The sequence below is a fragment of the Cherax quadricarinatus genome, chromosome 69, assembly GCF_038502225.1.
Source record: "Cherax quadricarinatus isolate ZL_2023a chromosome 69, ASM3850222v1, whole genome shotgun sequence".
NCBI lineage: Eukaryota > Metazoa > Arthropoda > Malacostraca > Decapoda > Parastacidae > Cherax > Cherax quadricarinatus.
This window is the reverse complement of record NC_091360.1, coordinates 17,196,091-17,212,299: the sequence shown is the minus strand read 5'-3', so window position 1 is coordinate 17,212,299 and position 16,209 is coordinate 17,196,091. Positions and strand designations below refer to the sequence as shown.

General features: G+C 41.7%; 1 protein-coding gene across 1 annotated transcript in view; it reads left to right on the top strand.

Moving 5' to 3' along the window:
* The window catches only part of LOC128701890 (GDP-L-fucose synthase-like), an 81,363-nt gene extending 76,805 nt beyond the window's left edge, over window positions 1–4,558 (top strand). The window contains exon 6 of the mRNA XM_070099858.1: window positions 4,382–4,558. Coding sequence (XP_069955959.1) covers window positions 4,382–4,543 — 162 coding nt within the window. The 3' untranslated portion in view covers window positions 4,544–4,558. The remainder of the gene's footprint in view (window positions 1–4,381) is intronic.
* The last annotated feature ends 11,651 nt before the right edge of the window (window positions 4,559–16,209 follow it).

The window sequence follows — 16,209 nt, the reverse complement described above, 5'->3', positions numbered from 1 at the left end:
AAAACCTCTCCCTCTTGAGTGGCTGTGGCTACCCAGGTTTTCCCATGGCCTGGATGTTTTGTATCTTTTTGTCCCCTTTAGATGGTCTACCTGGCAATTTAAGTTATAGCACAGTCTTTCCTGTACTGAAGAGGAACACATTTCAGGGTGAAAAAGCTTACAGGAAGGGAGTTTGCATTTTCCTGTTGTCATATGGGTACGGCATTTTCTAGGGTGGTCAAAGTTGCACGTCCCATCTGTTTTTCCAGATTTCCCATGTCTGCAAATACCAAGTGCATAGTATATGCACAGGCTTGGTTTCCATTTGCCTTGGGTTTCTGTGACTGTATTCTCTGTTGGTGCATGTTAACCTGTCTCATTCCTATCCTCACTAGTACTAACAATGGAGCTCTCACCAGTTGTTTCTAGTAACATATCCTCACTATTGCAAGTGGAGTCCCCTTGTTTGCTATCTCCTGTGGTATTACTAGTTTGTAATGCTGGTTTTATCTTGTCCTTGACTACACTTGTTTTCCCACTACAGCTCCTGTCTCCCTCGAGGTCATTTATATGCATTCCCTCATACGTACCTATTAGTTACACAACCCAAAGCAACATGGATTTAGAGTAGGTCACTCCTGCCTGTCAAAACAACTGGACCACTATGACAAGGTCCTGGATGCTCTAGAAGACAAAGAAAATTCAGATATAGTATACACAGAGTTTGCAAAAGCCTTTGACAAGTGTGACCATAGCATAATAGTGCACAAAATGCGTGATAAAGGAATAACAGGAAAAGTTGGTAGATGAATCTACAATTTCCTAACAAATAGAACACAAAGAGTAATAGTAATGAGAGTAAAGTCTGAGGCAGATACTGTGAAAAGCTATGTTCCACAAGGCACAGTACTCGCTCCCATCCTGTTCCACATCCTCATATCTGACATAGACAGGGATGTAAGCCAAAGCGCTGTGTCTTCCTTCGCAGATGACACTCGAATTTGCATGACAGTGTCTTCCATTGAAGACACTGCAATACTCCAGGCGGACATCAACCAAATCTTTAAATGGGCCGCAGAAAACAATGTGAAGTTCAACTATGAGAAATTTCAATTACTCCAATATGGAGAACGTGAGGAAATTAAAATTGTATCGGAGTATAAAACAAATTCCAGCCACACAATAAAGCGAAAAACTAATGTAAAAGACCTGGGAGTGATGCCAGAGGATTTCATTTTCAAAGACCATAACATTGTATCAATCGCATCTGCTAGAAAAATGACAGGATGGATAATGAGAACCTTCAAAACTAGGGATGTCAAGCCCATGATGACACTCTTCAGGTCACTTGTTCTATCTAGGCTGGAATATTGCTGCACACTAACAGCACCTTTCAAGGCAGGTGAAATTGCTAACCTAGAAAATGTACAGAGAACCATCACGACACACATAACTGCGATAAAACACCTCAGTTACTGGGAAAGCTTGAGGTTCCTGAACCTGTACTCCCTGGAACGCAGGCGGGAGAGATACATGATTATATACACTTGGAAAATCCTAGAGGGACTAGTACCAAACTTGCACACGGAAATCACTCCCCAAGAAAGCAAAAGACTTGGCAGACGATGCAACATTCCCGCACTGACAAGCAGGGGTGTCACTAGCACGATAAGAGACAACACAGTAAGTGTCAGGGGCCCAAGACTGTTCAACTGCCCCCCAGCATACATAAGGGGGATTACCAATAGACCCCTGGCAGTCTTCAAGAAGGCGCTAGACAGACATCTAAAGTCGGTACCTGACCAGCCGGGCTGTGGCTCGTACGTCGGGTTGCGTGCGGCCAACAGTAACAGCATGGTTTATCAGGCCCTCATCCACCAGGAGGCCAAGTCTCAGACCGGGCCGCGGGGGCGTTGACCCCCGAATCCCTCTCAAGGTATACTCCAGGGATAATAACATGCCAAACAAGGTTGATGAAATTGCAAAAAAATACATCAAAATTAAGAAAGATTCAAGAAAAATGTACAAAAAAAAGAAAAATACAAATACATCAGGATATAAGAAAACATTGTTTTTTTTTTTTTGGAAAGAAATTATTATCAATATACGGTATTAAAAGTCAAGCTCTAAACCCGTGTGGGTCACTGAGTGCTGCACTGGAGGAGAGGAGGGTGAAGGAAGCATGTGTAAATGTTACAGGTGTGTGAAATGTTCACTGTTCCTTGATGTTTGGACGGCCCTTGATGGCGGATGCTGATCTTGCCGAGTGCTATTGTAAACAAAATAAACAAATGCTCGCTGACGCCACAACTGATGACTAAATGCAGCTATACATGCCCATATTTTTCCATCTGTGGTGGTAAATTTTTTGGCTGTTCCCTGTATACATACACCCAGTGGCCTTTCTATTAGGTACTCATGTACACTTGCTTGTTACTGCAAATATCTAACCATCCAATCAGGTGGCAGTACGTCAATGCCTAAATATATCCATTGTTAAGAGGTTCAGTTATTGTTCAAACTGAACATCAGAATGGGGAAGAAATGTGATATAAGTGACCATGACCGTGGAATGATTGTTGGTGCCAGACCGAGTACTTTGAGGAGTAGCTGAGAAACTGCTGATCTCCTGGGATTTTCAAGTACAACAGTCTCTAGAGTTTATAGAGAATGACGTCAAAAACAAAACATCCAGTGAGCGGAAGTTCTGTGGACAATAAGAGAGGTCAGAGGAGAATAGCTATACTGGTTCAAGCTGACATAAAGGCGACAATAACTCAGATAATTATGTGTTACAAGAGTGGTACGCAGAAGAGCATCTCTGAATGCACAACACTTTGAATCTTCAGGTGACTGGATACGGCAGCGAGACCACACCAAGTTCCACTGCTGTCAGTTAAGAACAGGAAACTGAGGTTCACCAAAACTGAACAACTGAAGATTGGAAAAATGTCGTTGGCCTGACGAATTGCTATGTATACTGCGGCATGCCGATGATAGGGTCAGAATTTGGCGTAAGCCTTTGGGACCTGAGTAGCTCACTCATTTGGGGCCTGAGTAGCCCATTCATTTGGGACTTGAGTAGCTCACTCATTTGGGACTTGAGTAGCTCACTCATTTCCTTGCTGTCATCTGTGTAGGACCCATCTCGTCTAAGTAAGGGCCCAACACTGGATGTTGTTCTCGACTTGAATTTGGCATACCAAAAGAAATATTTTGGGTTTCATTCAATTTCTTTTATGGCTTTCAGTTTTTCCCGCATGTCATGACTCCTGTAAAATTCCTTTAGCTTAAGTTAGATGTTTGCTATTTCTCTGGCCAGTGCCACCCTTTGTATTACAGATGTCGTGGCCTCTTTTAGCCGCTCTGTTATTCTTTGACTTCGCCTGTATAGAACACCTTTGTCTTTCTAGTTTACATCTTCTCTTCATTTTGCTTAAAGGAATATGCCTTGAGCATACATCGAGTGCTACAGAGTTAATTGGTTCTAGACATAGGTTTTGGATCCGTGTTGCTTAGGATATCTGTTTGACTCGGTCCCACCTTATGTTCTTGTTATTGAAGTTGAATTTAGTGAAGGCTCCCTCGCGACTGATTATATTTTGTTGGTCTGGGGGCCCCTCGCATACATGTCTGAACCTCTATTATGTTGTGATCTAATATTGTTTTTTTTTTATATGGTAGTACTTCGTATCTGATCATCATTGTTAGTGAAGATGAGGTCCAGTGTATTCTCCAATCTTGTTGGCTCCATAATTTGCTGGTTTAAGGTGAATTTGGTGCAGAGATTTAAAAGCTCATGTGTGTGCGAGTTTTCGTCTGAGCTGCCTCCTGGGGTTATCTCTGCTACATCATTATTTGCTACATTCCTTCATTTTAGGCGCCTTACGTTGAAATCCCTCAGGAACAAGATATTTGGGGCAGGAACTGGAAGATTTTCCAGACAGTGGTTTATTTTCAAAATCTGTTCCTGGAACTGTTGGGAAGTTGGATCCGGAGGATTGTATACAACCACAATGACCAGGTTTTGGCTCTCGATCTTTACTGCCAAAACTTCAAGTACATCATTTAAGGCGTTTAGTATTTCCGATCATCAGTGATCCCCCACATCTCTCCCTCCCCCGCCTTTTGCCTGTTCACTATGTCGCATCTATATGTGTCATATCCCAGGATTCATATTTCATTGTCAAAGTGATCCTTTAAGTGGGTCTGTGAAAACCGTCTACGGATGACAGGTATTTTGTTGTTCGTTGCTGGCTTTAGACCCTGTATATTTTTACTTCTTCGCTTAAGTTTTGTTCAGCATGGATCCCATTTTCTGCATCACCATTTATCAGTAGTTATCATTATTTCTCCCAAGAATTAATAATACCACGCTAAATAAAAATCATTGCATTTCCAGGTATACACAGCCAAAGAGAATGGAACATCTCTGACTGTTTGGGGGACTGGCAAACCTCTGAGGCAGTTTGTGTACACACTGGACCTGGCTAAGCTAATAATATGGACCCTACGAGAATATGACGAGATTAGTCCCATAATTCTTACAGGTAAGTTTATCTGAAGTTAGAAGAAAAAACTGGTAATGAAGTTTGTGTTCTTAAGGATCCCAATAGAAATAAGTCACTTTGAATTTTTGGTTATCCTAGGTAATGATATTTGTACTTATGTGTACCCGTTTCTAAATTAATTTGCATAATAAATATATATTTGTGTAGGGATGAAAGAGTGTTCGACACGCTGGTAGAATGTGCTGTCAATGCTTTAGAAAACAGACAGGTTGAAGAATGAGACACTTGTGCATTCTTCACTTGACTGTGACATAGAATCTTATTGACAGTTAGGATTGAATGATATTCATATTTCATGACGTTTCTCCTGATGCTCCTGGCAAGTTTGCTCAATATAATGCCATCCTCATCATAGTTACTTAACCAATATCAAAAGTGAGAAGTATATGACATCCAGATCAGGAAATTGACAAAAAAAATGGTTTCTTTGTCTTGTTCTGTGATTATTGCATCAATTTCCATTTGCTGAAGTCATGCTGTAGAGTAGTGTAGACAGTTTAATAAGATCAGTCGGTTTAAAAACTGTTGCAGCCTCATTGTTGGCATGGACTTCGATATATGATATGAGATCAACAATTGTAATTCCATGGCTCATTTGCTGGAGCAAATGTGCAAGCAACGTGTAAAGAGTTTCCTTTGTCTCACAGAAGATACGTATGAGGCATCACTGTGTGCAAACTGATCACTCTGCCTGTTATTTTGTTTATGTTTGATCGTCTTTTGTTTTTGTGGTTTTATCCGGGGAACTTGAGAGAGTACATTGTTGTTGGTACTCGGCCTTCAATTATCCCTCACAACCATAACAGTGGCCACGAGGATGGAATATTAGAGCCAAGGTTATTGGACCAATGTTTGCTAAAGTCGTGGAGATACTGGCAGTCCAGGATGTTGTAGCAGAGCGGTGATTATGGCAGCTGAATTGCTGCTGGAACTCTTATGTGTGAACTGTGACTAGTGATATACCTAGTGAAACACAAACAGGTTGATTTGAAGTGGCCGTAGGAGGCTACACCTTCACTCCGCCTCGCCTGCCTCCCCTCCTTCCTTGATTTGGAACTCAGCCATTCGCCTCTATTTACTCATGGTCTAGAGGCGGTTTTTGCCAGACCACATAAGTGCTTGAGTGCCCGTGTCAGTTCTCTGTGCCGCACTCCACTCATCTTACGAATGTGTCTCCTGTGTGCCTACCTGCCTGTTACAAGCAAATATCCAAGTGGTTGACATGGGCTTAGCAAGCACATTCAAGCAGGCTTGAAAGCAGCACTCCAAGCTAGCCAGAACAAGCTAAGGTAGGATTTTTTTTTAGGATTAAGACGACGAGAGCTGTCGTGAGATGGGAAGGAAGAAGGGTAAGGAATTTCAAATTCAAATTCAAAGTTTATTCTCTATAAGGATTACAATGCTGAGTTTACAGAATTTGGTTATTGTGTGGTTTACATGTAGTAAAATAATGATTACAGAGTGTACCACTAGAACACCTAGCATGACTAGGCATTTCGGGCAGACTTAGTTTAAATCTTAATTTTAAAATATTACAAATTATGAGGTAATGACTGTAAAAGGATGGGAAGGAGGAGAAGAGGAGGAATCAAGGCAAGTGGCCCAACCACTTTGGGACATGTTGTACCGAAGTACTGGAGACTTAGATGGAGAGGCTTGAATGATGTCGTTACTTGGCTCACTAGGAGAGGGTGGCGAAGGCAGCGGTAGGAGCTGAGAGTGTCAGAAGGCACCAAGCAGGTTGAGTTGTATTGGTGGTGGTCAGTTTGAGGTGTGTTAAGCTACTATCCCATTAGAAAGAGTCTGGAACTTCTGTATTGACATGTGCCTAATTCTAAATTTGCAATCTTGGTCGATCTTTGGAGAATTAAGGACATTGATGAGTTCTCTAAGGTAGAGAAAACGTGATGGACAAACGATGTACTTGACTTCTTCACTCTGGAGGAGGGGTATCAATGTCTGTGCATCCATTTCTTTAGGATAATCAGAAGTAGTGTAGAAATAATAATAGAAATAGTAATAGACAGGTGAAGTCGTTGATTGGTCAGTTTCAAGAAGTGTTGAAGGTGGAAGTGTAGATACGTTGTCAACTTCAGTAGACAAATTAGGGTAGCAGCCCAGCCACCGTGGAGAGAAGACGTCGTCGTTCCTGTTCTTCAGCTGAGCAACTCTGAACACTGTTGCTCGAGAATTTTCTTGGGTTATCCTGAGTAGTTCTTCATCAGAGCTGAGAGGAGACTTGCTTGCAGTCATTTCGAGCCCCATCCCATCAAGAGGGTAAGGCGGTGACTTGCTTGCTTGTTCACCCGTCTCATCCCCATCCCCCCATCCTTCCCCATCCTACCCTCACCCATACATCAACACTGGCCCACACACTTAACACACTACATACATTGCTATCCTTCTGACTGTCCTATCTTCTTCTTTTTCGGCAACTTCGCTTTGGCGAGTTAACACAAGGCATTTTGACCATCTGGTAGCCCGTGTGGTTTTTTAAAATCCAGCCGATCTTTGCCTTGGGCCCTTTCCCCTCACTACTCGAGGGTAGGCTATCTTAGGAGCTGACCTTCATAAGTCAGCTGAAATAGGATGCTAGTTTAACATCAAGGAAAGTTCCCTTTTTGTTAAGAAACTCCTCTGCCAGATGTTCCTTCCTCAACATCATGGCGAGGATACGTGTAAGATTACGCATTGACGGCAATCAAATGTCAATGAAAGAAATTCTCACATGTATTTGCTCCAACTCAACTATTGCTCCAGTGGATGTTTTTCAAACCCACGCTGGAGCAGTACTTCTCTCTTCGGAAGAAGAGTTACTTCAACTTCTGAAGCATGATGTGCTTGAAAAACTCAAGACTTCTGGTGTTACCCCAGTTGCACCTGATAGCTATCAAGCTCAGAGGACTGTGTTTGTGGCCAGAATCAACAGTTTCATGAAACATAGCACAGTGAATGAAATTGTTGACGACATTAACACCGAGAATTCTGACTTTAGGGCTGTAGAAGCACATAAATTCTCTAATCCTACCAACAACAAGGTGACCTTAAAGCTAATACTTGAGACACCTGAGGAGGCCAAACTTGTGTGTCAACATGGAATCAAATGTTTTGGCACCAGATGTACACCTGACCAAATCTCCCTTGAACGATTTGTCAGTGTGACACAATGTTTCAAGTGTTATGCCTTTGGTCATAACAACAATAAATGCAGTACTCAAGGGCAGATTTGTAGCATTTGCTCTGGCCAACATTCGTATAGAGATTGTACCAACAAAAATACACCTAAATGTGTCCTCTGCAATGGAAAACATCATGCTGTTTCTGCTATTTGTCCTGAAAGGAAAAAGGAAATGCAGAAAATTCTTGAAGCCAAGAAACTGTCCACTGCTAAGAAGACCACTCCCCAGGCACCGCAAACGATGTCCCAAACTTCCTTCCCAGCTCTGCCTGGATCAAGTGGGACTCCTCAGGTCTCTACCAATGGTTCCAATGTTTGGAATTCTGCCCCTCTTGGAGCGCTCCAATCTAACCCTCACTTACACCATACACAAACGCAACAACAAGGTTCAGTATCATCTCCTATGTCTCAGGTATCCACAGCCGGGGATATGACGAGAGCACAACTAATGTACATGATGGCCGAAGACATAGCAGGTGGTGACATTCAACTCTGCTCTCAGGTTTTAAATGATCTGTTAATGGCTAATGGGATCACTCCCATCACTATCCCAGAAAATGTGAAGGCTATTATGACCCAGCCTTCTCATAACAAGAAGTATGTTCCCTACTCTGCATCTAAAAATAAGCCTAAGTCATCCCTGGCTCAGGGATCGCCCACCTCACAAACCCAGGTTGTCAACTCCCCTCAACCCGATAAGTCAACACCTGAACATAACAATGCCCCAGAAAGTGGTGCCTACTCTCCCGCTATTGAAGCTGATCCTGTTGAACAGGAACTTTCCCAGGGTGACTCACCTTGCCTGCCTACTTTTCCCTTGGAGCCTCCACAGTCTCCCATTAACTCTCACGAGCCTCTGCTTCCTGTAACAGGGAATAACACACCTCAGTTTTCTGATGATGACTCTACCGATTCTAATGAGTCTGTTAATATTACTACCTCTAGTGAAGATGATGGCATTCTTAATACACAAGCACCTACGCAAAAGTTTCCTCCTCCCCTTGACGAGTCCAGCAGGGATAGTGTTGATACAACACGTGACATTACTTGCAGGCGTTCAGACCGCAGTACACGAGCGAAGAACAAGAAATAATGGGGATTACAATTTTCCAACTTAATGTTCAACATTTCTTTAATAACCGTTACCTTCTTGAGGTTGAACTACATAATTACAATCCCGATGTTATACTTCTGAACGAGACAGCTGCAAGAGTTGATCAATATATTAAATTACGTGGTTACTCTACTGTGGAGAAATCGAGAGGACCATTTAGTGGAGTAGCCATCTTAGTTAAATTAGGCTATACATTTAAAAATATTCATGTTGATGAAGATAACATTCTTGCAATAGAAATGACGTCTCATGGACAACTAGTGATAGTAACTGGATATTTTCCCCCGAGACAACAATATATAGAGTCAATTCCTCTACATAGGATATTAAGTAGGAATATTCCAACAATTCTAGCGGGAGATTTTAATGCTCATCACCCTGCCCTCTTCAACTGTGGAGCTGGTATTCCACTGGGTGACTTAAAAGGAAAACAACTCTTTAATATCATGACAGCTAGAAACTTGTCATTTCAAGGCCCATTCTTTAAATCGTACATTGGACCTCATCCAGGGACACCTGATATAGTACTGACAAACAGAGACTGTGACATCTTTCACTGTCGTATATCTCCTGGTGGAAATGTAGGATCTGACCATATCCCTGTTATAATACAACTACAAACTTCTCCATTTAGAATACCTGTACCTCCTAAACCCAATCTTAACACCCTAGGATTTGACCCCTTCAGGGCATATCTGAGTGATGATGAAATTGTGTCATTGGAAAATCTACCTTCCAATGCAATTGATGATGCAATCAGGTCCCTGCACAATCGAATTATTGAAGCTACTAATGCAACTTGCCAATTAGCTTCCACAAAGAGTTAGTTAGTTAGTTTAATATGTTTATTATGCACCCCATACCCATCCTGTGGGCGGTAGTCAAAAGATTACAGAGGTACATAATGGGTCCAGGGACTGGGCCTCAAAGTTTTGATAGCTGAGCAAGTTACAGAGGCAATGAATTCACAATTTACAAAGGTAATGAACTCACAATTTACAAAGGTAATGAACTCCAGGTAGGTCTAGTCACAATCATTACAAGTTACAAAGGTATTTACAGATTACAGAGGTACACAATGGGTCCAGGGACCGGGCTCCAAAGTTTTGATGGCTGAACTAGGTACAAGGTAATGAACTCACAAGTTACAAAGGTAATGAACTCACAAGTTACAAAGGTAATGAATACTGTAAGAATGGTTACTTACGTTTATACATGGCTGCAATCATGAACAAATTTTAGAGTAATGAGCAATTCACACTTCCACACCCGGTCACAACTGTAGTGAGTTATTGGTGCAAATGTTGATTGCTGAGTCTCTCTCTCTCTCACACACACACACACACACACACACACACATACAAATTCATACACACACACACATAAACACACACACACACACACACACACAAACTCATACACACACGCACACACACTCATACTCACACACACTCATACACACACTCACACTCATACACACACACACTCATACTCACACACACACACACACACACACACACACACACACACACACACACACACACACATGCACACATGTGGTAATGCTTTATTTACAGCTAGCAAAGTCAGGGTATTTCTCCAGAATGGTCTGTAATATACCACTGTGGATAAAATACTTAGCCATTTCTTGAACACTTCTGAGTGAGTTGTTTCTAAATTCATTAATTTTATCGCACTCCAGTACATAATGACGCAGGGTGTGACAATAATCCATCTGGCAAAGTTTACATTTCGTTTGGTCTACATCTGGTGGTGGTGATTTAACCTGCCAAAGATACTTGTAACCCAGCCGGAGCCGGGCGGTAGTGACATCCAAGAGTCTGCTTATTTTGTTGGATGCACCATAGACATGTGGCTCCTCCTGCATGATAGAATGATGATAGATGGACTCACTGGTGTCAATCTCCCTGAGCCTTAAGTCCATAAAATTCAGCTGAAGTTCTTTTCGTATTATTGTTCTCAAACTACTACCTGACAAGCCAAGATTGTAATCTACTCCCTCTTTGAAAGCATACAGCTTAGCCAATTTATCAGTTCTATCATGCATCTGAAGACCAATGTGAGATGGAATCCACAGCATGTGCACTCTGACTCCACTGTCCACAATCCTACCATACCTGTGTCTGGCTTCTGACACAAGCATGCCACAATTTATGCTTAATGAGTTGAGAGCATTTATGGATGACAGAGAATCAGTTACAATTAAACTGTCAATCTTTGATACATAGATGCATTTCAGTGCAAGGAGTATGGCAAACAGTTCTGTCTGAAGGGTAGAGGCCCAATTATTGATGCGTGCTCCAATTTCTTTAAGAGAGCCATCACTCTGTACGACAACAGCAGCACTACCAGCTGCACCAGTGGATTGGTGAACAGAACCATCAACGTAAATAATTTGCGAGAGTGTGTGCTGTGTGACTAAGTTATCAATACAGCTTAAGGCCTCATGTTTGGCTTCAAGGCGAAGTTTTGGTTGTGATTTAAGAAGTAGTTTGGGGGGAAATGGAGGAATGGTAGTTTGGAATGGGGTAATATTCCATGGAGCGGAGAAGTGCCGCTGTTGCCTTACTTGACATAGATCATGTATCTGATTCATGCGGAGGTCGGTTCCAGTCTTTTCGATCCATCTGGAGGAGTGTTCACCAGTGCTGAGGAAAGTTTGGAGGGCTTCTGTGCAGGGGTTTGAATGAGCTTGCCTGAGCATATTAACCCCAATTAGGATATTTCTTTCAGTAACACGATCTCTGATGCTTGGAATATCAAGTTCTTTTTGCATATTTAAAATTTTGGCAGTACGAGGGCATCCTAGGATGATCCTCATTGCTTCGTTCTGCAGTTTTTCCAGCCCTCCAAGCTTCCAGTCAGACACAAGAGCAAGTAGTGGCGCAGCATAATCAACCAATGATCTAATATAAGCAAGATACATCATTTTCACAATTTTAACATTAGCACCATACCTGGGGTGAAGCCCTGCCACAACTCTAAGTGCTCTTAGTCGTTCTTTGTATTGGCGACAAAGTCTTGTTACAACAGGTCCAAGTAGTGGAACCTCAAAGCCTAGATACCTGTATCTGCTTACATATTCTAGAAGAGACCCATCATGCAATTGGATCTGACGAACTGTGCCTCTCTGTCGAGGAGGACGCCTATTGAGTATCTTTGTTTTATCAGTAGAGATTATCAACCCCAGGTCCTGACACGAGGCTAGTACATGATTAAGAATGTTTTGGGTGTTGGAGAATCCGGTGGTGTGAATCATTATATCATCAGCAAAACTAATCACATAATTATGGGGCTGACTAGGCATAGCATTAAGTAATGCATTAATTAGAATATTGAACAGTGTGGGACTGAGCATATACCAACAATATAAACCTACTAGGGAAATTAGAGACAATTTGAGAAATTATCAAGCAGAATGTCGAAGACATCTTCAAACGCGACAACCACCAGTAGCTACACTGCACCGATTAAGGAGGGCAGTGGTGTCTGTGATGTTGGTAATATTGATGAATGTAATATAAGTGGTGGTGCAGAGTGTGATGAGGGTAGTGGTGTCTATAATGTTAGTAATAGTGATGAATGTAATATAAGTGGTGGTGCAGAGTGTGATGAGGGCAGTGGTGTCTATAATGTTAGTAATAGTGATGAATGTAATATAAGTGGTGGTGCAGAGTGTGATGAGGGCAGTGGTGTCTATAATGTTAGTAATAGTGATGAATGTAATATAAGTGGTGGTGCAGAGTGTGATGAGGTTAACCACATGGACATTAATGTTGAATACAATACTGTTGATAAATGTAATGAACACAATGTTGGTAGTGGTGTTGGTGATGAGAGCTGTAGTGTTGCGTGTAATGTTAGTGGAGGAGGGAATGTGAGTGGTGGTGCCACCTATCATACATTTACACATGAACAGCGTCGTGCTGTGTAAACAAAGACTCCCACGAGGCCTTACAACTGGAAGTGCACTTAAAAAACTCATGGACCAGGGTAACACTGCTGACACTGATAACCTCTGCTATTTATATGAACATTTTTTTCATTATGCTGAGAAACTCAACAAGATCCCAGGACTTCTATAGTGGATCTAAACTCGTATAAAGTTTCTATATTAAGCTGGAATATTGCATCACTTAGAAAAAAGACTTCCTGACCTTCATCATAAAGTAGCCACTGAACCCATTGATGTTGTGTGTCTACAAGAGTGCAGAGTCCCTGAAAAATCCCAACCCCCTAAATTACCATCATTTGTTGCATATAACCTCAAATCTACTAACTCTTGTGTTCTATATATTAAAAAATCACTTCCCCATCAACTTCTTGCACATAAGAAAACAGAGGGGCTACAATATCACGGTGTTAGGATTTATATTGGGAACTCTGCTCTCAACATATTTAACTTGTACGCTCCTGCTGATAAGTTTAATTACTTGGAGCTCCCAACTTGTGCTGAGTCTGAACCTACTCTCATTATTGGCGATTATAATGCAAGACAAAAAAGCATTGGAAACTCACAATTTGGTAATCGCAATGGTAATCAACTGTTGTCACTCTTAAACAGTCATGATAATGTGCAAATTGTAGGTGACCTTGAACCCACACATATCTATGGAGGTGTCCTTGATCTGTGTCTGGGCTTCAACATTACTTCTGCCAGCTGTGAGTCTTCCATTGTAACAGATATAGCGTCTGACCATTTCCCACGGCTAACCTCACTAGATATTGGTAATACTATCCTTCCTGGTGGGATATTCAAACGGAAACGTTTTAATGTTCTCCCTGATCAGCATGACGACTTGGTTGCACATGTGACTAACTGGTATAATTCCTATGAGTGTTCCACTGTTGAGACCTTTAACAATGACCTTGTGAGCAGTATTCAGAACTACTTAGAACCGCCACTGAAACCTCATGGTAATGTAAACCCATATAACTTCCATAATAATCATACCTCCTATAAAAACCATATTTATTACAATGATACTAAACTTCGAACATTGAAACGTACTGCTCGCAGCTAGTACTAGGCCTAGCCTATAGAAAACATCGTACTCCAGAAATGCTGAGGCTCTTCCAAACTGCCCTTGTTGCTGCCAGAGAGCGTATGACAGAGCTGCGGCAAACAGACTGAGAACAATTTGTCAACAGTCTCAAGGGAGCGGTCAGGTTCACGCGCGCGGAGCAAAAAAAAAATCGAAAAAATGTGAAAATGGAGTTATTGTTACCAAAAAATAGCTGAACTTTCTGGCTACACTCTGGTATAATTATTATCCTTGTACGATGTTTCTAAAAGGAATTACAGCCATTTATAACAGGCATGGTGACAGTGCTGACGCGTCATATTGCGTAAGAAGCGCTGACTCGGCTTTGTTGACGTTTTTCCCCGTGTTATTTTTATCGTTTTCTTATATCTTTATGTCTAATATAATACAAATTCACCATCTGAGATCATGCCAGAGTGGGCGGAGCTAATATGATCAAGTAACCAATCACGTACCCTGGGTATAGTACCCAAAATGGCCGACACCTCCAGCCAACAAAATATTCCATACCCACGCTAATATCAATTATAAGACTTATTTATCTATCACAATTGATCTATTATGATATAATGCAATATAATAATAGCATATAAACATAAAAAGTACACCTTAAAAAATAATATATAGCATAATATGATGCTCCGAGGAAAAAATTTCTATCGATATTTCCCCTGAAGGTGAAAAGAGGGTCCGCCCTCTCTCATCAGTGATGAGAGAAAACGGATTTACAATGGTTAACTGTAATAAACACTCGTAGGTCGCGGAAAAAGTGTAAAATAAGGCGAATTTTTCGGGGAAAAAAAATATTTCCCGGGCAGCGGGGGTGTCGCGCGCTTCGGCCTATATCTCGAAAGTAAGTTATTTACCTATTTAGGGAGAAGCCATCTTTATTTATAATTGAATTGACTTGATTTTCACAACAAACATAGGAGAATGATTGCTTTACAAGGTAGAGTGTACCTTTCTGAACTATCCCAAATATTTTTAGATTTATGTGGGCAACAAGACCGACATCTTCCAATATGACAAAAAAAGTTATGAAACTTATTTTTTTTTTAGCATGAAGATAAGGTTTATTTTAGAATTGGTACACTTACAGTGATGGAATTAGAGGTGTTCTATCAGCAGCAAGTGTCAAAACCACTTTTCCAAGTACCACTGAGTAGGACTCCCCTGCCAAATGCATTTTTCTTAAATTTTGCATATTTCATTTACTTTTTGGCCGATATGATTGAAACTTCAGCACAGGAGGTTTTATATAAGCTTCTAATAGTACACCAGGCCCGGTGGCCTGGTGGCTAAAGCTCTCGCTTCACACATGGAGGGCCCGGGTTCGATTCCCGGCGGGTGGAAACATTCCGACACGTTTCCTTACACCTGTTGTCCTGTTCACCTAGCAGCAAATAGGTACCTGGGTGTTAGTCGACTGGTGTGGGTCGCATCCTGGGGGACAAGATTAAGGACCCCAATGGAAATAAGTTAGACAGTCCTCGATGACGCACTGACTTTCTTGGGTTATCCTGGGTGGCTAACCCTCCGGGGTTAAAAATCCGAACGAAATCTTATCTTAACGTAATCGGTTGAAAAATAAAGAAGTCGACCCCGTGAACCTGGCTTCTCACACCCCACTTAGCCGGGCATGGAGGGACATAAATAGAATTAAGGGTAACAGAACTGGGCATATCGCACACCCTCATCCCTTACATAGGGCGAATGAGTTAGTCAGTGCTTGGGCTGCTACATCTAGCTATGACAATCTTCCCAGTACCACATAGGAAAAATTAAATGATAAATATGATGCAAGGGAGAGACTTGTCTGCTTTATGCTCAGCAAGGCAGATGACTGCAACATTCCTTTCACTAATTATGAACTTGATGCAGCACTAAGGGCAACTCCACGTCGCCTGGTGAGGATGGTGTTACTTACAACATACTCAGATTGCTGTGTCGAGTACCAGGCATTCCATTACTTGAATTATATAACATGAGCTATGTAACTGGGGAGCTCCCTCAATCTTGGACCAACAGCCTCATCATTCCAATTCCTAAGTCCAATCAACAAAATGCATTTCGCCCAATATCTCTTACTAGCTGTTTGTGTAAAACATTTGAGAGAATGATTCTTAATCGTCTCATGTACAGAATCAAACAATTTTTGTCTCCCCGGTTGCATGGTTTCATGCATGGAAGGAGTGGGCATCATTACATTACCACCTTTCTCACCCTGCACACTGACAGCTCATACACTACCTTCCTTGACCTTAAATCTGCTTTCGATGTAGCCAACTGACGTAATCATTA